General features: G+C 37.2%; 1 protein-coding gene across 1 annotated transcript in view; it reads right to left on the bottom strand.

Moving 5' to 3' along the window:
• Positions 1–926: 926 nt before the first annotated feature.
• STK3 (serine/threonine kinase 3) overlaps positions 927–27,689 on the bottom strand; it is a gene marked incomplete at both ends in the record, with an annotated part of 147,876 nt that continues 121,113 nt past the window's right edge. The window contains 1 exon segment of the mRNA XM_079533394.1: positions 927–1,085. Within this exon segment, the coding sequence (XP_079389520.1) occupies positions 927–1,085 (159 nt within the window).

The following is a 27,689-nucleotide window of genomic DNA, read 5'->3' as shown; positions in this document are numbered from 1 at the left end:
CTTCATTATAAAACTAGGATATAACTACGGTGCAAAACAGGAAGGTGATACTGGTCAGAATTGCAATAGCAATTGGAAATTTACACTGCAGGAGTGACTGCAAGCATTGCTTCTCTTGAATAATAGAAAAATCAAAACCAATTAGGCACTTGTTTTCTTGTTCAATGAGAGACCATTCTGTGTGCGTAAAAATGACAGAAATATTCTCTAAAAGAATGCTCTCTAGTGTAACAATTGTATTGCTCAACTGCAGCCACAATCCTTCATTCAGGAGAGCAGAAAAACATGTGCTTATTATTTCCTTTATGCTTAAAATTCTGTTGATAGGAATGGACTGAACACATGTTCAAGTGCTGCCCTGAACTGGGATGCTTGCTGAAATTGGAGTATTAAAAGATAATATAGTGGTGAGTTGCTTTTCATTCTACTACAATACTAACTTCATCTAGTCTAGCTCTTCTCTCCACAATATTATCAAATATTTCCTAATTAAAAAAAAAACAGGCATAAAATAAATAGGATAATCAAAGATTACACAATAAATATGCTACTAAGTGGGAGGAAAAGTATATTGCAACATAAGGCTCCGTAGTGTTGTACAATCAAGAAATAGTTCCAGGTGCTCCATAACTCACCTCCAAATGTACAACACAAAGTTACCACAATACACCTGAAAAAGACTGGGAAGTAACAGACCAAACTTCTATTACATTGAATGTTTGAAAATTTAACAAGTGGTAATGTGCTTCACTCCCTTTGCAGAACACCACGTGTTCTTTCACTGCTCCAATTGTCATTGCTTGTGAAGGAAGAATGAAAAGATTGTTTTTTTTTTTTTAAAACTCTCACAATAAAATTCCTTCAGACCTACACAGTTACCAGTGTCCACACTGACTCATAGCATCATCTCTGAAAGTAAAACAAACTCAGAAATTTTGTTGTCTCCTCTTCTTGGCATCCATCGCATCCAGGATAGGTTGCCTCTTTGCAGTGTACCTCTGACGAAGCTCTTCAATTTCTCGTTCCATCATAGGGTCCAAAGCCTTTAATCTCATCTGTAATTCTTCTAAACTTAGATTCTTCAACTGCAAAAAAGGCAAAACAAGCACACAAAAAACACAGAAAAAGATTACAAACTATTTATAAGCAATATGAAAACCATCGCTTTTCATAACCCTTTAGTTTACAGTTGCAGTGTGTTTTTACATACCCTGTGTGTATACATATATATATATATATATATCACTATTTATAGACAGAAGCTCCACAGTAACAGCATATGAAAACACACACACACATTCAGCACAGTTAATAAAAACAATAACAATTAAAAAAATCCCTTTGAATATCCTGTAATTAGACTGCGAATAAATATAGGCCTGGGACTAAACTCCCTGGGCTGAAAATAAATGCACACCATTATACACAAGATTATATTCACACATATAAATTACTGGCTAATCAAATATTTCTTACTGAATTCAGTCTCTCACAGAATCCTTAAGAAACAGACAAGTGCTGTAAGAAACAATCTGAGAGACATTTAGAGGTACCCTCTGATCAGAGTGACAAGACACCTGTACTCCTCAACAGACTGCTGCCAGAACCAGTCAAGGCATCTGCCAACAAGGTGCTTAAATAACACAAAATAATTTCCTGAATTCGTGGGAGGGAATTACCTTTTACCGCCCTCTTTTCTTTCTAAAAACGTTTTCTCACAGTGTTAAAAAAGAGTTCATTACATTTCATTTGTTTAGAGCGATGGCTCACACAAGAAGTATGCAAGCAAAGGCCAGGGTCCCGGCAGGCACCGAGGCACATCAGGTGTCAATGCCCCACCTGCTCTTCCTGGGAGGATCCACTATTGAAACACCCTCCATTGGTTGCCCTATGTAATTCTTTCATGGGGAAAGTCCAGTGCCTTATTTTTCTCTCTCCTGCTGGAACTGCCTGGGCGTCCATTTTTCACAGTGTGATAAACATCAACAGATTTCTAAGATCCTAGGAAAGGGACAATCTATACTGTTTGCAAACATGCTAACCTAACACAGGAGGGAAAAAAAAAAGAATACATTTTCTGAATCAACCTACTAATGAGTCAATGCTTAGTTTATGAATCTAGGGCAGTTTTCCATCAGCACCGTCCGATGTGCTTTCGCTGAGGAATGAAATACTACTTTTGATCTTTATTTTTATCCGCATCTGAGGCATATAAATTAGCAGCACATATTGCTACATACAGTCCAAACCCTAGCACTATGATTTCTACTGATATACTACACCATACATAGTCAACAAATAACTTAAATGCATAACCAAGATGGAGTGAAGAGCAGAAATGCATAGAAGAGCATATACAAAAGGACGCCTATTTTCATTCAATGCTGTTTTAACAATGAGATTTCCACGAAGGTCAGAAATAAAAGTCAGCTGTCAAAATATCCCCAGGACCAGAGACACTCAGAGCAGCATCAGCTTCAGAAACCCCAGATGCACTCAGCAGCCCATAACCAATATCTGTCTCTGCTGAGCACAAATGACACCTTTTGCATCTTAGGAAGGAAGAAGTTGCCTCCGCCCAGTTTATGGCATTTCTCCCACCTGATAAATGTAAGAAAGGGTGGGGGAAAGCAATCATCATTCCTCAGTCACCAAGACTCTTAGAGAAAAACTTCCTACAATTTTCAGAGAATGAAAAGACTTTAAAAACAAACAAATGAAAAACAAACAAACGAAAAAAAGCACCAAAAAACCACCTCTTTCTTTTTCAGTCCATTGGTAAATATTACTAGCATATTACGGAAACTTTTCAGAGAAGATGTTCTCTAGATGAGCGAATTTGCAGTACTATCACAGAAGATACAACAGTACTGATTCCTCTCTTTAACTGGTTCCTAGCATTAGAGATGAGAGAAGCAATAAAACCATTGTTTTCAGCACATCTGAGAAATGTGTTTGTGGCTCCATGGACTAGCAAGTGGACCAAGAGAAGCACCATCAATGACCGCTTATGTGACTTTTCTGTGAAAAATGTCACTCATGAAGTCTTGTGTCTGCTTAAGGCCAGCTTGGGCAACCATTTATTCCCTCTGAATCACCACTGCAGACATAAAGTGTAAACTGCACATAATAGACTCAACCTTATGTGATCACATAACTTTTCTGCACCAAAAAAAAAAAAAAAAAAAAAAAAAAAATTGTCAGAGAATAATGTGATGGCTGAGTTTTTATTTAAATTTCAGTCAAGAAACAGAGCCAGCAAATGGAATTAAATATTCTTTAAGAATCACAGACAGCTGGGCTGGAAATTAAAATACAAAGAGAATGAATTTTTAAATCCAGAGAATAAGAATCTTTCAGAATGATCTCAGTCATGTCACCCAGGGGACATGAGGAACTGCAGTGCTCATCTGTATGAACGGATGATGCTTGGGACACACAGAGGAAGCAAATAACAGAAAAAAGGGAAATTAAGAATCTGAAAACAGAGTTATGAATCTCATCCATCTGACATCAGATGCTAGATTAGACAGTAATGGTCAGAGAGCTCTGTGTACTATAGAAAACCACTTAATCACGTTGAAATGATGCAGCTCACTCTAGGAAGTGTTTCTGTGCACACACATGTATAACTCCTCATTCAGAATGTTTGCTTCTTGACTTTTTTCTGTGCCATGGATACTTTTTCGTGAACCCTAAAGACAGCAGAAGCCCAAGCACTGATTGCAACAGCAAATATATTAAATGAGATGCGCAGAAGCTACTCAAACAGGAAATGTAATTGTTCCTATGCAATTTATTCCCATGCATGTGAATATTTTGATTCAGTTTCTTAAAGCTGTAGAGCTTGGCACTCTCATCCACTTCGATTTGTAAAGAGTTCACAATTTAAACTGCCATAGCTAATTTCCCATGTGGCTTGTTGAAAGAAGGACTACCAACACAAATGGGAAATTCTCAGCAAGCAACCAGAATTCAGAAAGGTTTTAAATGGTACTTTGCTAGCATTTTACAAGCTGCAAAAACAGTAGTCCTGTAATCAAGCTATTATTTGTCTGACAGTGACAGTTTAATCTCTGCCACTCCAAATAAGAGAATCAATCGCGTCCGTTCTGAGCTCAGATGCTCACAATCAGATAGCAATTAGTGTCAAGATGGTCCAGCCCCAAGGCAGAGGCAGGCTTCAGTGAATGGAGCATCTGCAAGGTGTATGGGAACACTCGTCTTCACTGATACCCTTCAGATACCAAAGCATATCTATCTAATCCTGCAGCTGAACTGTTATTTTCTAGGAAAAGGCAACACAACCATGCATTGCACACTCTCCTCTAAGGAAACAAAAGTAAGGAAATCTAATATAGCTCATCTCGAACTCTTACGAAATGGAATACCCACCATTTGCTTCCTTCTGGTTCACTTTTCAACCTACTCATAATAGGGTAAGCAACTTCTCCAAAAAAGCCAGGTGCAAAAGTTAAAAAGCAGCAGAACAGATTCAGAATTGTTAGCAACCTTCTTTTAATTTGATCACCTTCATTATTGAGAAATGAAGTTGGGATACAGCAACAATCAAGAGGCTGGGGAAGTTCCAGGCACATCCACAAGCTGTGATCAAATCACAGATGAGAGCTACTGAGTCCAGAGACAGGTACATTCCCTGGTGTGACGCTGGCAGGAACCACAGCCAATCACAGTTACCTGGGTTTTTAAGAAGCAGTGATAAGCTCTGCAGCTGAAGAGAAAATAATCCAGTGCTATAATGCAAGATAGAAGATTCATCAGAATATTTTCTATGCAGAAAACATTCTTATTCTGGTCAACACTGGCTTCAGGCTGTTTGCTTTCTATTACATCTTCAAACAGTGACATAGAAGGAATACCTTCCTCCCATGCTGATGCGGTCATCTCTCAGAACTAAACCCCAGCAAGGGAAGGGCAACAGTTTTTACCTTTTTCAGTCTAACTGAGTGTATCTCAGATAGGTCAGCTACATTTGGATTGTTATGTTCAGCAGGACAAAGAATTACTTGCAGTCAATACTCCTGCCTGCAGGAGGACCCACACCGTACCTTATATATTTTGTTTGCAACCCTGATCAGATCATATTGACAAAGACTTGAGCCAGAACATGCAACTGATAAACATACAGGCATTCCTGTCTACAGACCAGATATTGATAACCTGAGAAGGAAGGAGATAACACACAATCATATGTGGACCTTCAAAGGTCATCAAGACAAGCAGCGCAATGTGAATCCTAATTGCCTGTGTCCAGCACAGGAGTCAGGAGGAAGGAAATGTATCTGAGATACTTGGCGGTGCTTGCGGTCCATGAATTACAGTGAAGGGGTCTGGAAAAGAGTCTGGAACTCATTAGCTGGTCTTGGCCAGCACACATCTGTAGCCATCCAAACTTTTCAGGGGGCGAAATCCAAAGTTTGGGTGGATGTAGCACACTACAGTCTTAATCCGCCCTTGACAGCTAACAGAGGTAAATAAAAGCTCTAGGCCTGTGATGTTTTCAATATGATAAAATTAGATTTCATTAGTAATTCCATAATGCATGAATTACCATTGCAAACCTCCATTCTATCAAACTAAATTATGGAATACTGCCATCAAGCTGGTGCAATGAAAACAAGCAAATAGATATTTGATCAAAAAATAATCTGTATCAAGTTTGTTGTATTTAGTCGAAAAAAACAATTTTTTCCTAGCAACTGCTTAAATGAATCTTACAGATGCAACATGCCTTATTAGAGGCCTTTGATTAAAAAAATATGGATTGCTAATACTGTATTCTGAGTCATCTATTTTCCCATCTGCTAGTAATTCCTACAATATGAACTATCAACAGAATGGCTAACAACAACAATTTTCTATGGCAATTGCAAGAGTGGGTTGCCTATAGCACTTTCTAAGATTTAACCAGTGCATGCCTTGGATTGCTCTGTGTTGTTAGTGGCCTCGGGTAAAAGAAACTTTCTCTCCACTGTAGCCTTTCCTCTACTTTTGCTGAGCAGTTTTCTTCTCTCTTACTGAATGAGACCCACTGATGATTTCAAAATCCTTTTTACTAATATAACAAGTTAGACTTGAGTCAGGATCCCTGAGACCTTCCTGATGAATTTTTCTGGTCTATAAAAGTTCATACCCCAAACCCAAAAGCTCACTTATGTGGTAGTTTTCTTATCCTTGCATGCAAAGAAATATGCCACAGTTGCTGTTACGTGCTCAGCAGCAGCTCTCCCGTCCTTGCTGTACTTGTCAGGCTGCACGTCAGAGCTCTGACCTGCTGTCATCCCTACCCCTGCTGTCACTGGAGGAGGCAAATCACACACAAGCAAAGCAACTATAACAGACAGTAGAGTAAAAGCAATTTTACTGTATGTTAGGGAGCAGGTTTCCTTGTTGCAAAATACAAAATATGAGGCTATACAAATATAAAAAAGATCTCAATTACTACTGTTGCTTTTGGGAGAAAAGAACTAGGAACGTAAAATTTTAAAACCTAAACTTCATTCCACAGGACTACTTTATGCATTGGGAGGGGTAAAATAAGCACATAGAATTAAGAGAAAATTAAACCAAGACAACTTCACTTATTTTAAGAAGTCCTTTTAGGAATAAAATATTATATATAAATGTTCAATTATTAATTCCTATCTTCACTACTCAAACCTCCACTGTTCACACATTGAAACTGTATATTGTTTTCAAAACACAAAGCTCAATCTCCCCTACTATCCCTATTTTTCAGCTATTGAAGACTTTCCTCAGCTTCAGAAAGTACTGCATATGAATAGCAAACCACTGAGAGAGAGGAAAAAAAAAAGGGGGTTTCTATAGCGTTAAAGCATACTATAATTTGCATACTACCCAGGGCTTTTCCTCTTAGCACATTAAGCACTGCCAATCCTAAAATTCAAAAATTATGAGCTGGGTCCTTCATCTTTATTAAACTACCATAAAAAATTGGATTCCTAAAACAACAGTTTTAGGTCTTGCTACCTCTCTTTTTATTTCTGAGCCAAGAGGAGGCAGCTAGAATTTAAACGTTTCTGCTTAGAAACTGCGAAGACTAAAAATGTTCAGGGAAAAGAAAAACACCAATCTAGGAGCTTAAAGTTTTTATGAGTTATACTGCTACAGGAATTGAAATCTACAGAAAAGCACAAATCATCATGAAGAGTTGTGTAAAAATCAATGATATTACAACTCTTGCATACTGCAATTTTCCACAGCTCCTCACAACACCAGTTAAGTAGCATGTGTTTATGCTTGATCATATCGTAAGCAGCTGAAACATAATTCACATTGCTTTTACTACTAAAGAATATGATGTTCATGTGGTTGGATTATAATAATTTTCACTAAAAGGGGTAAAATATAAAAAGCAACTGAACAGAGGTAAATAAACTGCAAGCCATGTGCTCCAGAAAACTGCTCAAAAATGTTCGCTGATAGGTAAATAATGTGAGATCATTTTCTCAGATCATTTTCACTTCAGAAGTGTACAAAAGGAAAAAAAAACAACTTTTATTCTGTTTCTTTTTGCTTCTGTCACTTAGAGATCGTATTGTAAAATTATACACTTACAACTGAATCTACTGAAGCACGACACTGTAATTTGCTATTGTCCTCTCTTCAGAATTGCACCATCTATCACAGACATTTTTCAAAATGACTTTTAAGAGTATCACAGGCAAATAGTCGCCATTTAAAATGCCTCAGAGAAGACTTTGGCTTTCTTTTAAGTACTCTGATTTTCTTTATCAGGCATGTAAAGCTACGGTTAGCCATGAAAAAAACAGTGAATGTTTAGTGGAGTTTCCAACAGAATAGGTAATCTAAAGCTTAGGAGAAGCCCTCCATCTGGGTATCCACTGTGCTATTTAAACTGAGTTGCAAATACATCCACAAAGTGAGGAGAGCTACCACACCAGATCTAAAAATATACAGGATCTCCCCTCTGCCCTTATTGCTTATACAGGGGAAAAAAACAAAAAACAAAAAACCAAACAAACTAACAACAGCAAGAAAAACAAACCTATGAAAAAATAGTTTTTCAAACATTATCCACATAGATACACAGCTTTAAATCAAAAATGAATTACTTAACTGGAGTTTTTAGTGTATTAATTATGTAGTAACCGAAAGCTTTTCATTCATATTAACGTGTAGATCTCCAGGGTAAGTAGTTTGTCTTTCATAATTAGTTCTCTCATAAACAGCACGCTTAAGGTTGTAAGAACTACATATCCCATTTCAGCAAACTGCAGTTATCATTCACCTATATAAATGCAAACATTACTCAATATGTTTTTTTCAAGGTAAGGCACTGCCTCCTTGCCATTTCATTTTTCCATGACAGAGTCACTTACAAAACGGTCAGAAAATAAGATTTTTGCATCTTTTTAAAGTTCTACTGATCTACATGCAAGTACAAGCTGTATTAACTACGGACATACGAGCGATTTGGGATCTTTTTTTTACCTAAATTAATCCAGATAAGATGTCCAAGTATAATAAAGGTAAAATAATAAAACAATAAAGGTGTGCCATTTTTGCTGAAATATTTGGTAGATGCAAATTTATATTTGGGAGTCAAATTAAAAGCATAAATAATATGAAATAGAAGTTTTGAAGTTAAAAAGAAAACAGTACCAAAGCAAACAAATTAATGCAATACATAATAAGTAATGTGTAGCAAGTTTACATAATAGTTCAATTCAATATTATATTTAAAGAAAAACTGGAGTTCCTTGAATAATCAGGATCTCTGGCATACAAGATATATCCACGCAGAAGTTAACTGCAGACACAGAGAAGAGTTTAACGCGAAGAGGTCGGAGAGTTTTTAAACCTTAATCGCAGTGTCCAAGTGAAAGACAATACACGCGAATCTGAAACTTCTTAGAAATGCAGAGTGGTCATAGCTCAAACTACAGCAAAAAGAAAACCAGCAAAACTAAATTTTCTAGACAGGAAAAAGTCGGGGGGGGGGGGGGCAGAATCTCCCCAGCCCATAACGGACACACAAATTCCTATTTTATTTGCTGAGGAACCTTGAATTATATTCTTCACAGGGAAGAAAAAACAGTTTAGTTTAAAATAGCCTATTCAGAATTCTAGGAAAATTCTATTTTATTTTATTCTATTCTAGGAAAATAACATATCATCTTCAATAAATGGGAGAATGATAGACATACTGCTTGTTAGTTTTCATTTCAAGCAGAAAGCATTCTAGCAAGCACGTCCAACAGCATATAGCTTTCAACCTCTTTTGGTACGAAATGAACAGGAAAAAATGTATAGTCCAAAAACCAGAAAGGGCAGATGCTGAATGCAGCAAGTAGACAGCGCCAGAGCTAAGCAGAGAAATGTAACCAAGCTGTTAGCCACAGCAGGGAGAAATGAGACTCCTGCTGCACAAAAGTCACAGAGGTTAAGGCCTGGGGATGGGGCCAAGGGAGAAGAGGACAGCCGGGCCTAGGTGAAGGGCACCGCCATGGCTGCTGCACAGGGACTTGTGGCGAGTGGGGGGCAAGGCTCAGTCCCAGCGCCCTGCCATGTAATGACAGCTCCCATGTTAGGGAAAATGATTGAAACAGCTCTGAAACTTTCTTACCATCTTCATGAACTGAGAAGATTTGTGGAATATCTCTTTAGAATTTAAGGGATACCTTAATTCTCCCTAACAGCATCACTGTTTCACTGAAGTCTTATCTACAAATCAGCCAGACGCTGAGGTTTCAGAAGCTTCACCAACATGGTCAGTTCTTTCGATGAAATGCACCAGCTCTGCACTGAATTACTTAACTAAAATTCAATCAAAGAACCACTGATCACCACATAATCTTTAGCCAACCTGGGGAAATACACAATGCAAAGCTCTAAATGTAGTACAGCTTCTGTTTTCCTTCTAATCTGACTAAATGATAACTAAAATAAGTTAATGAATACAGAAAGTGATAGCCAATCAAATAATACTACTTAGCTTGCAGCTTTTAAATAACACACAGTATCTTTTCCTGCAAAGACAGGTAACATGCTACTCACACTACAAGCAATGTACTAAGAAATATCCTATAAGAAATATAAGAATACTAAGAACAAGATAATAATTAAAACACATGAATTAAAAGGCCCACGTACTAAAGCACAACTAGCAGCAACAGTAAATAATAAAAAGCCACTACCATCTTAATAAATAAGAAAAGCAGGCAATCCCAACACTGATTCTAATTCTAATCTCTAAAGGAGACTATTCTACAAAAATAAATCACCTTGTAAAAAGGATGATGCTTACTCCATGAAGAAACCCCATTTATTTAGTAAACAAGATTCAATGACTCAGTGGCATATTCACTTACAGAGTCCAGAACTGCCAAAATAATTTGCCAGATAAATATTTATTATCAAATATTTTGCCTATGACTCAAACGGACATGTGATTAAGCCAAAAACTAGCTTTCTTACCTGCACAGTATTATCTCCTAGGAAGGTCTAAAGCATTCGATCTACATACTTGGAGCATAAGTTTGTTTATTCAGTTTTGTGTTTTTTTTTTAAAATTATAAATTTAAAGATATAGTTGTAGTTTATTATGATGAAGGAGAAGCATTAGACAGGGCAAACCTCAGTGCAAACAGGTACCATGGAAGCTTTTGTGACAACACTGTCAATTAATACCGGTTGCAGTTCTAGCATTCACTACTCCATCTTCACATTTCTAGAGTGACTTACATCAGCGACAGAGCCCTCTGCTAGGGAATGGTCTGAGTTCTGTAAACCCTGTACGCATACAATGTGACTCCAGTTTTGGTAAGAATCCTTCTGGTCTCTCTACCCCCTGCTGGTTTTTCACCTCATCTTACTGATTGTTTGCATTCTGATGATGTTTCACTTTTCTAGACTTAAATTAGTCAAGAAAAAGAAAAAAAATCACTGTACAGTAGTTTAGCAGTAAAGAAAAATAATTACAAAATTCTAATCATTGCATGATGTATCAACAACAAAAAAGCTGCACATACTGCACTTGATTTTGAGGTGGCTGCAACTTCAAATCTAAATCCTTATCCTGAAAAGCACTTTTGGGAGTAATTTAGGTTTTATAATTGATCATAGAATCATAGAATCACCAAGGTTGGAAAAGACCTAAAAGATCATCCAGTCCAACCGTTCACCTATTCCCAATAGCTCCCACTAAACCATGTCCCTCAACACAACATCCAGCCTGATGTAGCATTCATAATCTGGAAACAGAAGTAAAACTAAGGGCATTGTCTACATTATTTCCAACTGTAAGAGCAGGAAATAACAAAGAGTTCCTATCAAGCTCATACTTGCTCCAAACAACCTATCTCATTCCCAGGCCACATAAAAAACATCAGGAAAATGCGAGACGGGCAAATGCATTCCTCCAATGCAAGGTGTCAGTACTCAGAAAAAATCTGGGCTCAGTTCAGTCGGTTGTTATGTAGCTCATCTTTAAATGAAATTATGTTTCACAATTGCACATTCAGAAATAATTAAAAGCCAAATAGATTTTAATTTCAATTTACAGTGTCTTGTAAATACAATCCCATTGTTAAGACCATTTTCAGAGTAGTGCTTTTCCAAAGCAAAGACCAAATTACCAATGTTGATGCTATTAAATGCTTTTGCAATTTATTTAAAATTCATCAGCCAGTTTTCTGCTCACAGCACATTTATTCCTCAGCTTGAATGGCGTAGTGCATCCAAAGATATAAAACTGAACAGAGAAAAGGTACAAATGAATGGGTTTGATGATCTATTAAGTGTTTGTTTAGAGTTCATTAGAACAAGAGAGTGTGAAAAAACCCCCTTCACCAACAGGATCTAATGCATATGCATGAGTACAAATGCAAGGAAACACAGAGCTAGCAGCAAACAGACTGCCTATCAGTTCCAAATCTTCTGAGTTACACATGAATTTACCAACATAGGGATTGCTTCTTGATACAGTTACTGCATGTGTCAGGATGCACCACTGAAAAAAGTCATGCTCTCAGAAAAACATATGCACACACGCTACATATTCCTGAATTGATGCTAATGAAAATCAACTTATGTTGCAGAATGATTCAATTAAAAAAAAACACATGTATTTTAAAGATGTTAACATCCCTCACGAGTAGGAAATATCACCATATTGAGCAGTTTAAAAACAAGTGTTAGTGTGCAGAAATTACAGTTGAAATTACACATACCATATACTTTAAGACAATACACAACACTGTAAGGAGAAAATCAATATCAGATTATATTTACAAAAAAAATTTGGTTTATTATTTATTACAGGTGAATGCCTAATTCACCAAAGGCCCTGGTAGAAGGCAAAAAATGAATGGAAGTAACGACTTCTAAATATTTAAAAATCTCACACAGATCAAGAGAGATTTTAAAGTAGCAACGCAGCACAACGTATACAAAAACCTGAGAATCTGGTTCATCAGTTCATTTTTTTCCTAAATACGTAATTTGATGATAGCATTTTCAAACTTTAAACACTTTTTTATACAGATATTGGCTCCTTGCAGTCCTCAACCATTTCCATCTCAAACCACTTTCCTTTTTCCTACCCGAGCATCTTCTCTTGCTTTAAACAAAATCTTGTCGTTTTTGACATTAATATCTCCAAACATCAGCCCTCCTGGGAGCTTGTCTTTATAGCATATGATGGTTTGTATCACGCAGGGAAACGTAGTTATGAACTGAACACCTATTAACCTGGTTGTTATCAAGTTGCTTATCAATTTAATACCATGCAACATTTTAAAAGTAGCAATGTCACTTGAAAACTGACATATTTGCTATTTATTGTTGCTATAACAACCACAGAAAATTGTGTAAGAAAATACCAAGCAATAAAGGATGAAACACCATAGAAACAGATAAGAATAGAACAAGTTGTGTCAGCACTGGCCTGAAGGAAAATTTTACACACAAACACGTTTTTGTTTTTGAAATATAAAAAGCTGGAGAAACAGAAAAGGGCAGTTAAGGTGGCAAAATAAAAAAGGTAGTTATATGGATTAGTAACAAAGTTCTCCAACAGGGATTATGTGCAGATTACATGAAACCTCTGTGAAAACTAAAATGCATTAAATGAGAAATTTTGAGAAAACATCCAGCAGAGATAATGATACAAACTCATTTTGAATATATATTTCAAACCTCTTGCTTATAATAATACTGCTGCAGTGTCATGCTATATAAATAGGCCTCAAAACCAGAACACAGTAATAGCTACACTGCTGCCAGTTCTACATAGTTTTCTAAAATTCCCTCCAGCAGAAGGAACTAGCAATTGATTTAGGAAGTTACGAAGGAATTCAAATGTGGAGATCTATTTTCCTGTAGGTCAACCCACTACTGCACTGTATAATGAATGTAAACATTAAATGATATCATTTCATCTCTGCTCCTCACCTTTCCAATGACCTTTCAGAGAAAACATCCCAGAGCCTGAATTTTGTTTGGCACGGAAGTCATACAGGCTGGATAATACGATATTCCTACCTACAAGCAGAACATCTTTAATGTATTAATTTCACTGAAAGCAAAAAGAAAAGTTAAATAGATATCTCTATACCAAAGCTAGTACCAATACAAGGGCCATTAAAAATCAAAGTTTTAGGTCCAGCAGAAGAAATAATACATTTACAGCTCTTTCTTTAATCAATCTACAAAGCCAAAATTGAACTTCTGTCCAGTAAATCTTAGGATGTTATCCACTGACTTGTATTAAGACATAATCAAGACAAAAACACTCATTCTTCACATCTCTCTTGTTTCAAAAAAGGACAAAAAAGCAGACGGTATTAAAACGCAGCTCAAACGAAAGGTGATAAATTTAGACTTGATTCAGCAGACACATGGAAACCATTACATAAAGAAGGGAATTCTTCCATAAAAAGTTAGTTCAGGTGAGATGTAACTGAACCACAGACAGGAATCTTAACAGAAAGGACTGTCATGATTTGCTGATATTAAAACAGCAGTAGAACTGGGGACCAAACAGAAGAAAAAAAAAGAGTAAGGAAGCAGCTTCGTTTTACACTTAATTTGACCTAATGACAGGAGGTAGCCAAGAGGGTCATTCCTACTGTGTGAAACCCTCAGGCTGCTGCTGCCTCCTTACATGGGATTCACCAACTCACAGCTGTGGGTGAGTGGGGAGGGAGAGGAGACAGGATGCAGGAAGGGGAGGCTGATGTTTGCTGTGCAAGCCCAACCAGCTTACCTTGCTGGGCATACGACTGCTCTGATCAGCACGGCTCAAGTCACAGAACTAGATGGTGCCCTTTTCTGCCAGACTCCTCTCACCCTCTAATACATCTCCCACAGGACTGAGGGTACAGTGCCCCACATCGATCCATGCTTCCAAGCTGTAGCGGAGAAGATCAACCCATTGGCAGGTCAAAGCAAACCCAGAACACAGCCCACATCTCAGCATAGACATACAACTGCAAACCTCTTCTTGGACACTATTTTATGTAGGAAACTCGGAGCAAATCAACTTCAAGATCTCCACATTTGCTGAATTTGGAAAAAAGGCTCCAAAGTTATCAAGACAAACAGCACAGTCATCTAAGTCTCATTTCATCAGGAAACAGACCAGAAATAATACAAAGCCAGATTGCAAAAGATTTTTCTCTGAGCAGGGTAATTAAAAATTAGAAACACCAGCATGATTAAATGTTAACAGAACCACACAGTAAAACTGAATATTGCATTTTGGTAAGTATAGGTTTGGGGGGCAATCATAAATACCTATGAAGGACGGTCATGCTTTCATGACAAAGTGAATCAAATTGATTTTATACATTACAACTACTAAAAAATTAATCGTATAACTTTTTTTCCCCAAAGTTCTGTCAAGTGAATTGGTGGTTTCCTCAAATTCAGTCTGCAAGCAGGGGGTACCTGCAGGAGGGGTGTGAGAATCAGAACCAAAGCTTTTTTCTCTTTCTGGCATTCACATCCCTTCAGAAGAAACACAGAGATGGTGTATTCTCACCACATTTTAGGATTCATGTATTTGACAACGTACTCGAGAACAGAGTAAGAAGACTGCTCCACCTACACCAAAAATGGCAGGGATTCTCAGAACCAATCAAGCTGTAAGTGAAAATCTAATACAAACAGGCAAAGCTTTTGTACCTACTACTTACAGGGTAAACTACTTGTCTACTTCAGAAATACATTTTTAAATGCTAGATGCAAACAGCCAGTGCTGTGGTATGATTATTAGACATCAGCAGTGGATTGTACAATGCATGCTTTTGGAAACACTATTTCAAAATATTGTCTTAGAAAACTATTGCAATAATTTCATAAGTTTTTGTGTATCTTGATAATAAAAACTAAAACTATCACACAAAATGAAAAGGGAATAAAGGCTTGTTTTATCCTCTACATAATTTTAATCTTCTCATATTACAAAAAAGAAATGTAAATTATGCCTTAGCAGTGGATGTAAATGGTGATCCACCCAAGCACCGCAGTTGCCCTGCGGTTGCCATCCAACAATATATTTTAAAACATATCCTAACTCATCACATGTATTTCTAAAAAGATTTTGCACCTGTGAAGTAGCAGAAATATGGTCTTTATAGAAAAAGCTTATGGTGTCAGTGGCAGCCCATTGACAGCCCGTCCTTTGCGTTGCTGCAGTGTTATCGCAAAGTCCTGCCTTGCTTTGATTTAACTGCTCAGGCAGCCCATTGCTTAATTTGGAAGCATTCAAAAGCCCTCAGAAAAGCGCTTAGGGACTTGGCATGTCTCCTCACTGCTGTGCAAAAGCACCACTTTGTTTTTGCATGTTCATCAGAGCTATCACAAGAATTGTGGACTCTGCTGCTCATGCACTGCTTTCAAATTTGTGCCGGTTTTGTCAATCTTAACGCTTCAACAAAACTTTTAATTAAAGTCTTTCAGAGAGAATATTGCTATTTCACTTTCTGCAATTTATTTGGCTTGATTACTTAAAACAATACAACTAATTTGAAGAAAAGCTTACATTACAATCGCAGTCTAATTAGGCAACATTTCACCAGAATGTGAATGCTAAGCAATTCTCTGTCCTACTAATTAAAATGCATTTGTGGACCTACTCAATACAGGAGAAAAAACAGAAAAATAAAAATCTGCAGGTACTACAAAATAAGCTGCTGCATAGCCGACTAAAACTTTCCCAACAGTGTATCTTGATTCTGAAGTAATTTCACTTTTTCCAAGTAATGACTAAAACACTCATACAGTTACTTCACACTGTGAAGAAGCACATCACGCAGAGGTCAAAAGGTGTCATTAAAATGCCATGCTAGGGCTATTCACAGCCTAAACTGGCAAACCCACATCAGCAATGAAGATGAGGAGTCTATTCAAGGCCATTCAGAGCAGCACGTGGGCGAGGACCATGAAATGAGCCCCAGCAATAGCTGAGCCATAACGTAGATGGCTTTTAAAGGAACATGTCTGAAGCACAATCAAACTGTGTTTAGATTTCCTGCATCACATCAGCATGACACACTCGTTAATTTGAAGGATTCAAATTATTTCAGATGACTGCTTTGAAAATTTCAAAAGCATACCAAGTCTGAGATGGTTATTGTCAATGACAAAGACCTAACTGAGCATGTTTCAGTTTGACCTCTACATACATAGACTTGGAAAGAAAACACCATTTCTTAACATAATCCATACACAGATAAAAGCTGAAAGCCCTTCTACACTCAGAAAAGAAGTCACTTAATATTTCCATACAAGAATAAAGAAATAGAAATGAATTCTTTGCAAGTAAAGAGAGGAAGATGTTAATGATTCATATGATTGTACATCTAGATATGAACTTCTTAACACATCAATGTCAGCATGAGACTTCCTACTTGCAACATCTATAAAAATGATTACACACCTCAAGGTATCATCACTAAGAAATTATGAACAAAACAAGAGAAGCAACAAAATATTTCATAAGAATTTATATAAAATTAAAACCATGTTAGCATCATTAAATGTGATCTGCAAATTAACAAATGATTCACTAACCTCCTGAGGTGTGTTCTGTAGATCCCCCAAAATTGATTTAAAGTCCCGCTGTATTTACAGCAAAACTCTCTTGCCTATTTCACAAGTACATGTGCGTTCACAGAAGTAACACAAAGCAGCATTTTTACTCTGTATTGTTTTCCATATAATCAACATTTTTTTTCTGTTGTACAACCATTGGAGCAAGCACTCCCTTCAAGAATGCATCAAGAATGAATAATCTGCTGAGAAATATGTAAGACATTACTCATACATAAAAATGTATATCCCATGTCTATGAATGTATCAAACACAGCAATTCCAGTTCAATTTCACCCAAGGTTAGTTGTGATCCTAGACTGCTTGGCACCAAGTACCATTCATTTAGATGAGTACAATCCAACCCAAGCATGAAGCTTCCTGGCACAGTCAGCTAAAAAATAAAAATATTAAAACATATGGACAACCCAGCCAGCTTTCACTAAAATACCTGACACTTACTCAACTGATAACCACCTGCATACAAAGTCCTTCACAGCTTTAAAATGACTTCCTTCTTTCTGTTTTTTTCCTTTGAAAGAATAAAATATTTTTGAAGCTATTTCCCATCATATCAAGTACAAACATGCTTTCATTTAACTTCAGGAATGGAATGTGTCTTATTTTGATCTTTCACCTTTGTTCAGTTAGAGAAATTTGTATTGTTGGTAATAAGAGGAAAACCAGATCTTACTTAAAATAAGATTTAAGCCATGTTTTTGTATATTCTCAGGGACACTGCATTCCAAATTGATAATTACTTACATTTTCTTTCTTTCTTTCTTTCCAAAAAAAAAAAAAAAAAAAAAAAAAAAAAAGCAAATATGTTTTTAATGTAGTCAGTCCTGCAAAGACAGCTGGAAGGATCACCAGCCTCCCGAGTCAGTAGTATCATACATCAGGCATTCATTTTAATTGTTAGCTGAAAAACTTACTATATATCCTATAAATCATGGTCTGGTAACAGACAGGGGTGTCTGCTTTAGCAGGGGGGTTGGACTCAATGATCTCCTGAGGTATTTTCCAAGCCCTGCGATGCTATGTTTGCCTAACTCTGGCACTAACACTTTTATAAAGAGGAGTGCATGTTCTCAGAAAGGGACTACAGGAGCTATGCAGTTACAGACTCTATATGTAGTCACTCTAGTGTCTTGTTGGATCCCAGTACAGAATAGGATGGTTGGGCATGTTAACACACAGAATCATAGAATCATAGAATGGCCTGGGTTGAAAAGGACCACAGTAATCATCCAGTTTCAACCCCCTGCTACGTGCAGGGTTGCCAACCACCAGACCAGGCTGCCCAGAGCCACATCCAGCCTGGCCTTGAATGCCTCCAGGGATGGGGCATCCACAACCTCCTTGGGCAACCTGTTCCAGTGTGTCACTACCCTCTGTGTGAAAAACTTCCTCCTAATGTCTAACCTAAACCTCCCCTGATGAATACATACACACTTCAAAATGGACACAGAGAAGGACTGTGCCAGTGTTCAGTGCTATACAACCCTTGGGGCCAAAGAGGAGTGCTGACAGCTGATGTAGTTGACCATCAATTACAGTAGCTACAGTGTATGCTGCAGCCTGCTCCAGTGCCACACAACCCAGGTATATCTGATCATCTTTGCGTGTCTTTTTGCAATGGGACTTTGCCAATATCAGCTGCTTTGTTTTGCAAATCAAGAGCAGGTTTATGAGAAACCAGGGCAATAGTTTGGCTGTAGGTTTCAAGAAATGAATACTTTTGCAAATTCAAAATTGTTGGGAAAATCTGAAAAAAAAATAATGAACACTTTAGAGTAGAAAACAAGATTAATGAAAAAAAAAAGTGGGCATCAGGAAAAAAGAATTAGTTATATGGCAGTAAACAAGAGGAAGACAAGAAGAAAAATAAGTATATATTTATAAACATAGGCATTAATCTGACATGAAAATAATCCCATACATCATTAAATTCCCATAACTGCAACTGAAACAGCCCTGGAATACTTTGGCAATCCTTACTCCTCACCTGGGAATAGGCCTGAGTTCCAAAACGAATAACAAAATTAAACAAGATTACAAGTTGTTCTCTCATGCCGACCCACACTCTTGACAATTTCGGGGCTTGTTACATTTCTGGTGCTATCTATACAGAACGACAAATGACAAAAAGAACATCCCAATTATTTTGGTCGAGCTTTCTGAAATTTCTCTCTCAGAAATTACTGCCTGAGCATAAGATTCAGCAACTTTTCCCGTTGACTGCATTTCTGCAGGAAGCAAACAACTTCCCTACTCCTGGTGGTCCTTCCAAGGCATCTCTCCCCAATTCCTGGTTGCTTTTAAGCAGAGAAATGTTGATACAAACTGTTGAGAGTTTGTAACCAAGTACATTAGAGTTCTAAAGAAAACATGCAACTTTAAATCATCTAGTTTTTATGATTTCAACCACATAGGATATTCAAAATACAGAGATTCACAAAAGCTAAGTATAGGCCTTTCTTGTTTTATCAGAATTCGGTGAGGCCAATGTACAGTACCTCCAAGTGACTGATTTCAGTCAACAGACTTCATTTTCTGAAATTACCACCAGCATCTCCAGTGGAATTTTCCAAAAAAATTGCTTGTTACTTTGGTAAATACTATCTTAACATTTATGTACCTCTGTAGCTTGGGACTACTTTCAATTATGAAGACAAATTTAAGGGGCGTTACGTGCAGATATGAAATCCAAGAAACATACATTACTTTCTATGTCTTTTACTTTTCCAAAAATAAACAAGGCACAGGAGAAGTTTGGCTGGGTCAGAAGTATAGAAGCAATGAGGATCATCACTGATAAATCAATTCTGCCCCCATTAGCATTTGGTTACTGTGTGGTAAAAGCAAGTTTCCACCACTGTACTATACAGAGCAATTACCAAGCAAAAAATTCAACCCCATCAACACAAAAGTAGCCCATGTCTCTCAAGTATGATTTCTACCACTTTGAGTCACTTGCTTGGTACTGTGGCTATCAGTAGAAGTGCACCTTACTAACATTTTGCATAGTCTCATAGATTCTCCTCCTAATACCTTTCTTTCTTTCTTTCTTTCTTTCTTTCTTTTTTTCTTTAATCTATGTCACAGAATTATGTATCATATAATTTTATCATTTTATCTCCACCCAAATTCAGCACTAGGCATGGGAACATATTTCTGTGCTACAGGTACGTTTGTAAAAATCTGTGAGTAGTTTAATTTAAAAGCCATGGACAGCAACCTAAAGCAATTTTTAACCATGCAAAATGTTTTATAAATACTTCCATGTGCGCTGTTCATCTGGAGGCTCACTAGAGACGAATAATGACCTTGTATTTTGTTCTCATTTACTCTGAATTAGCCAAACCTTGTGTTTTTAATTATACACTTAATACACCTGGCATGGTCTAATTACAGAAAACAAAACATCATTTAAACAAAAGGTGACCTTGAACTCAGTCTATCAAAATACCAGTTAACTTCAAGTTTTCAGTTTTTAACAAACTGCCAAGACATGCAATAGCAATTTTCCAAACGCGATCATATGCCTTTAGAGCAACAGACCTACTGCATTAGGAAACATCTGTACGTACTCTTTATGGCTTTCTTCATTATTAATGCAAATCCCTCTTAGATTTCAATCGTGCAATAAACAGTTCTATAGGTAAACACTAAGTTCACACTACTGATATTTTTAATGTGTTAGAGTGTACTAAATCTAGATTTGACAACCAGCAGCCTGATGGAGCTAAAGCTGCATTTTTCAGGAACTAGTGACTTTGCACGAGTATTGCAACCACGAACAAACGGAACATGAAGCTGTAGCAATGAAAATACAATGGAGAAGAGGCAAAGGGCTTTGAAACAAGAGACTATTTTAAAAGGCGTGTTTATTTTAAGCACATTAGTTATCCTGCTGCTGTAATGCAGTTACTTACATGCCTGAAATTGAGTATGTGCTTAAATTTCCTTTTCAGTTGTGTTGAGTTTTAGTGAAAACTTGTTTTTATAAGAATGATTCAGTGAACGGTCTTTACATACTTGATGCATGTTTTTCACTCCTATTTGTGACTAAGTAATGCTAAAAAATTAGGTACAGCATATTTAATAAAGCATCTGGGATTTCAAGTAAACAGAATATTATTCCTACACAAAATTAAATAAAGCATACAATTTCTGTAACATAAGCAGACCACATATCATTTTATGTTATAGCTTTTTTTGACATTACAAATTCACTTTAGTACAAGAATAACTTCAGTATACATTCTCCTTAAAAGAATCCTAGTAATTTCCTTATACCTGTGACTTTGGTCATCACTGCAATCCTAATCCTTCCCACATCAATGAGCCAGAGCACTGAAAGTACAGTGCATGTGAGGTAAGCAATATTAATAACAGTATTAGGAAAAGGATGAATTAAAACATAAGCACACTCATCAAAGATCTACCTAACTGTGGCAAATTCATAAACAGCTGACTTCACAAACACATAATCTCAGAATATTCCTATGTTCTGTATCATTGAGCACTGCATACTTCTAAAAAAGAATACTTCAGTGGGGGTACAGAAACTGGCTGTTCAATGTTGACACTGTTTCAGCATGACAACAAACTACCATTACTACTCAATACACAACATTATGAACACAAGTGACGAAGAAAGTGTTTTGCACAAGCAGTAGATTTGAATGGGTAGATGCTTGTTGAAAAAAAAGACTTTTAATCCATTTTTCAGTTATACAAATTCACACGAAAGTATACTAAACAAATAAGCACATCTATTCAAAGATATCATGAATATTAACAAGCATCCATCACTTCATTAGGCTGACAAAACAAGGAGAATAGTTATTGTATGAAGAGGGAAAGAACCCCAAGCTTTTAACATCCAATAGATGGAATTTAAGACAAAGAGAAAACAGTAGGAAAAGATCTTATAACATACGTCATTTATCCAATAGATGTTGATTAAGTAATGAAATACATTACTTTTTATTTACCTGAACTGCAACAGCAACTAAACCAAGACTGCATTACACAGCACATTCCGAACTACAGAGAGTGGGACACAGCCTAAGATAAGCTTATCACAAAGCAGGAGATCCTTTGAAAGTGAAAATAAGATACACTGCAGTGAGCAATATTCACACCTTAGATAAGACCTGATAATAAAACTCCTGCATCTTACAGTAGCTCTGCTGTGAACTCATCTTGGAAACACTTTCTGTTTCTGTGGGCTGAAGATAACAGAACATGTTAATTTTTGTTTTATAAAAGGTAACAAACCCATGAACAAATTCTTAGACCTGAATCCTTTCCACTGTCCTTCAACCAAATGGTCCCTGCCAGTGCAATTACACTGATTTAGCCACACCAAAAACTATGCTGATGCTGCAACACAGGCTAGGCCAAGCACACAGATACTGCACCCAGTGAAGCACACAAGTGGCTGGATCTAGCACCCTTCCCTTTTCTACATCCCTGCTTAATTATCGCTCCCAATTATCTTTTGTTCAGCCAACACCCTGATGTGACCCAGTTAGACAGCACAACAAATATTCAAAAGGTTGACAACCTCGAGGCATTTCTGTTTTATTCATTAAGATTTTTTTCTGTCATTTTGTATGCTGAAACTGTATACTTCTAACTGAATGCATTACGCAGTATGTTGTTCAATAAAGACAAGTTTCCCCATAAGCCACAATATTTGAAGCTTACAATTGTCTGTTTTACACAAACTGTGCTATTTATACACCATGAAAACCATTTTTCAGAAGTTCAGTCTTTCATTCCCATAAGACCTGGCACAGCTATGTTAATTTGGAAAGAAAACGAGTGCAGTCTGTCAAACAATGCTAGTGATGCAGCCTGGAGAAAAAATGCGTGTCACTTTAGCACAGAGGAATAAAATCAGAACTAGCCATTAAGTACATAATCTGGAGAAAACGCCTTGAGACCAGGCAGGACAACATGTTAATCAAAAACAGGAAGAGTGCTTTCCTAAATTATAAATACATCAAATAAAAAATACCACCTATCCACAATCACAGTAAAGGCGAATTAATATAATCTTTGTGTTCAATTAAATCTGATCCAAATAAATTGACAGTATTTAATCTCTGACAGTATTTAGTCTTTGAATTGTTCAAAGTACACGGTTAATCACTTCTATAGCTAGAATGACAACAAAATAAACTTGTCAAAATATTGCAAGAAGGCAAATCTATGGTAAAAAATCAGAACACAATCCTAAATATCATCCCAGAATTTTTTTTTCATTTCTGAGTCCAGACATCTCATCCTTGGAGGCATTCAGAGTCAGGCTGGATGCGGCTCTGGGCAGCCTGGTTTGGTGGTTGGCAACCCTGCACATAGCAGGGAGGTTAAAACTAGATGATCATTGTGGTCCTTTTCAACCCAGCCCATTCTATGACTCTATAATTCTACGACACAATCCAAAAAGTCTTAAGGCTGTTTCCTTATTGTGGCATTCATATTTCCAGTAATGAACTTAATTAACCTTCCTTAATATACTGTACAGTAAAAGATACTGCCTTCTTTCAAGCCCTTAATACCAGCCATAAGACATCACAGAGTAGTCCATTCACTCCTACAAACTGCTGGATTACATGAATGAAATACTGAAGATAATGGCTGCATCTCCACTTTGTACACTACAGAACTATTTTAATAACCCTGGCAGTATCCCTGAGGATAAATTCCTTGCTGTCTACCAGTTACTAGCCTCTTCCTTCCATGAAGCCAATAATTTATTTACTTGGTATCTGACAACAATTCACACATGAAGCAGAGTACTTTATCTATTTATTTATTTTTAATTTGACAGCGCTTTGTCTTAGTGCCCAGAAAGAAAGACTTTGAGCTCAAAACCCTTTTCTCTGAGTCTGTCTAGAATCAGTTTGGTACCCAGGCAGAGTGAGCAGCTCCTCTGAGAAAGCACACAGACTGATGAGCTTTCATGGTCTTGCTGTTGCCAAGGGGCTGTGAGGTAGTTACTGTACTTTTTCCTGTGCTGCTACAAAGACAGACTGTCACAACTTCAAACCAGTGGCCCACTGACAGATGTCCCTAATCCTGAAGAACAAGCTATTCCCACCTGTGGAAGGCTCAAGATGCAAGTACAGAACTGACACATGGGGAACTGATCGTATTCTTGGCAGCTACTGACAGCATGGCTGTGCTCCAGGGCTCTTCAAAGTAGAAGTGAACTCCAAATCTTCATAATAATTTCTGGGGTGGCTATTTACACGTTAATGTATGTATTGTTTTATTTGTGCAGCATTCTCCCTAATAGACACGTAAAGAAAGATTAAATAACCACATAGAGAAGGTTATTTCTCATTGCAGAAATAAGAACTGATGAATATTGTTTGAAGAGCAATATTTAGGCATTACATGATTAAATTAAAAACTGAAAATTAAAAAAAAAGAAAATCACTTAGTAGTATGATTAATAAAACAGACTGTCTCCCTCAAGGAAAATTACAGAAGCACCTTCAATTTAGACTTGTTGAAACACTCTGGATTCAGTAGCGCATTATAGGAACATTCTACCTCAGGAGAGATACAGAAAAGATTATTTAGTAGGTCATTTTAATCTCTCATTTTTAATAATAGTAGTTTGGAAGAAGAACTACCTTACTAAGTGAAAATAATTCAGCATAAGACAGTGCTGGAATCATTAGCTGCTAATCTACTTTAAGATGACCTCTGCACATACTCATGTTTGACTTACCATGTCAACACTTCTTAAGTATGAGAAGTTCAGAAACTACTGGAAGAATAAACTGTTGTTCCAATGATTCTGAGCTGCAACAGATATTACCAGTGCATTTGTGCAGTTTTGGAACTCGATGATTTCTTCAAGTTAGGTGTTCAGTTAAAGTGAAACTCAAGTTTATTTGAATGCAAAATTCAGAAAGGACAAGACAAATTCATGACAGTCTACTAAAGTTACTCTTACATCCTTTACAAGAAAACCACGTATTTGCAATATGTTAGACCTACCTGCTTTTAACTTGACAGGGAAAAATAATGTGCAGAATTCTCTGCAAAAACTTAAGAAAACCAGTGTTATTCAGGTTATTTAAACCCTCAAAAACCAAAGACCAGAAAAGAGAGATTCTCTTCTGCAGTGATTCTGCAGAATCATATGCAGGTACAATCTACCTTCAGAGAAACTCTTATCTACCCACAAAATAATAGCAGAAGCCACTTTTCCTTGAATACAAGGTGTTTTCTAGACAACTTCTGCCTACTGACACATTAGTGGTAGAAACAAATTATTACTGAGGCCCTCTAGACTGTCTCACATAATTACTTTTTTTTGTTGTTGTTTATTGCATCTGCCAAACTACCAGGCACTCTGCAGAAAAAATGCAGAAGGTAGACTTCTGAGACTGTCTCAGTTTTAGCTGGGATGGTATTTTTTCTTCAGAGTGTCTGGTATGATGCTGTGTTTTGGTTCTAGGAGAAGAACAATGCTGATAATACACCAATGTTTATAGATGCTGCCAAGCAATGTCGTACAGAGCCAAGGCAATTCTCAGCAAAGGGCCCAAGCTGGGAAGAAACAGAATGAAGAGAACTGACTTCAACTGGACAAAGGAATATTCCATGCCATATGACATCACATGAAAGGAGTTTTGAAGGGGGTGGGAGTTCATCTGGTTCTCTTCTGCTGCTCAAGGGGCAAGCTGGGCATCAGTCAGGAGGTGGTGAGCAATTGCTCGTGCACAACTTGTTATATACATTCATATATACGTACAGTCATAAATGTAATCCTTTTCCTTTTCTCTATCTTAGTAAATGGTTTCATCTCAACCTACAAGTTCTACTTTGGTTTTTTTATCCCAATTCTCTCTCCCGTCTCACTGGGACGTGGGAGTGTGTGGTGCTCAGCCACCTGCTGGGTTAAAATACAACAGAGACTAAACAAATGGTGGTATAAGAACAAATTGGAAACCACAGTTTAAACAACACTGGTAAGATAATATCATACTGAATCAGAGCTAAAATCTGCTATTGGCACAGAAAAGGAACGAGAGGGTCAAACAGGGTGAGTACAAATTCTCAGAGAGGCAAACAGACAAATATCTTGCAGAAGTACGAAAGTTAAGTAGTTGACAAATACCAATTACTGCTTATAAAATGTAACTAAATCAGAATTAAGTTTACACATCTTCACACTTCATTTCCTATTTAACTTGTGATATGTCGTATCTGAGATTAATTGATTGCAAGTTCTTTGATCTAGCCATCCATATGACTTTGAAGAGGAAAGAGACTTGAGGGTGTTGGTTGATGCTCAGCTGAACATGAACCAACAGTGTGCCCAGGTGGCCAAGAGGGCCAACGGCATCCTGGCCTGCTTTAGAAATAGTGTGGCCAGCAGGAGCAGGGAGATGATCATCCCTCTGTGCTCAGCACTGGTGAGGCCACACCTCAAGTATTGTGTCCAGTTTTAGGTCCCTTACTACAAGAAAGACATTGAGGCCCTGGAGCGTGTCCAGAAAAGGGCAACGAAACTGGTGAGGGGTCTGGAGCACAAGTCTTATGAGGAGCAGCTGAGGGAGCTGGGATTGTTTAGTCTGGAGAAGAGGAGGCTCAGGGGAGACCTCACTGCACTGTACAACCTCCTGAAGGGAAGTTGTGATGAGGAGGGGTTTGGCCTCTTCTCCCAGGCAACAAACAGGACCTGGGGAAATGGCTGCAAGTTGTATCAGAGGAGGTTTAGATTAGACATAAGGAAAAACTTTTTCTCTGGAGTGGCCTACCCAGGGAGGTGGTGGAGTCACCATTCCTGGCAGTGTTCAAGAGGCGTCGGGATTAGGAGCTACGAAATATGGTTTAGTGCTTGTGGTAGTAATGGCGATGAGAGGACAGTTGGACTAGATGATCTTGCAGGTCCTTTCCAACCTTGTGATTCTATGATTCTACGATTAACTGCTATCACAGCATAGTACTCAGCAGTTACAGTAAATGGAAAAGAAAAAGTATAAGACAGAATAAAGTGAATATGTTGGTATAAAGGTAACTTGCTACAATTTAGGAAAAAAAAATAGAAAAAGCATCTAAAACAAAGCTTACAGATTCTATCAACAGTCTTAGAAAATGTAAAATAGCTACTGACTCAGATCAGTGATTACCTTTACAAGCTCAATAAAATTTATAGTGCTAAGTAGCATTAATTGCCTTGTTCTCATGTTATCAGATGCCTATGAAAACAGAATCGAGGCAGCAGCTCAAAAAAAAAACCCTTTCATCTATTTTCAAGAGTCACTTTCTGCTTTCTGTTCTTTGTTGTTTATTTTTAAAATTTTCAATACTATACAGATATCCAAAGAGTTTCAGCCTTAACTGAAACAACTGAAACAACAGTAACTGCTGAAATAAAAGAATGTGAATATCTTCTATAGTTATATTAACATATGAAAATATAACTCAATGTATTACACCAGCTATTTACCCCCAAAGACCCTGTTACTCTACAACGGTTATAATTAGATGGTACTGTCATGGAGAACACTCAGAGTCCAAGCTTTATTCTGATTTCTGTTGCTGCT

Source organism: Tetrao urogallus (assembly GCF_951394365.1).
Source record: "Tetrao urogallus genome assembly, chromosome: 3".
Taxonomy (NCBI): Eukaryota; Metazoa; Chordata; class Aves; order Galliformes; family Phasianidae; genus Tetrao; species Tetrao urogallus.
This window is presented reverse-complemented; position numbering and strand designations above follow the sequence as displayed.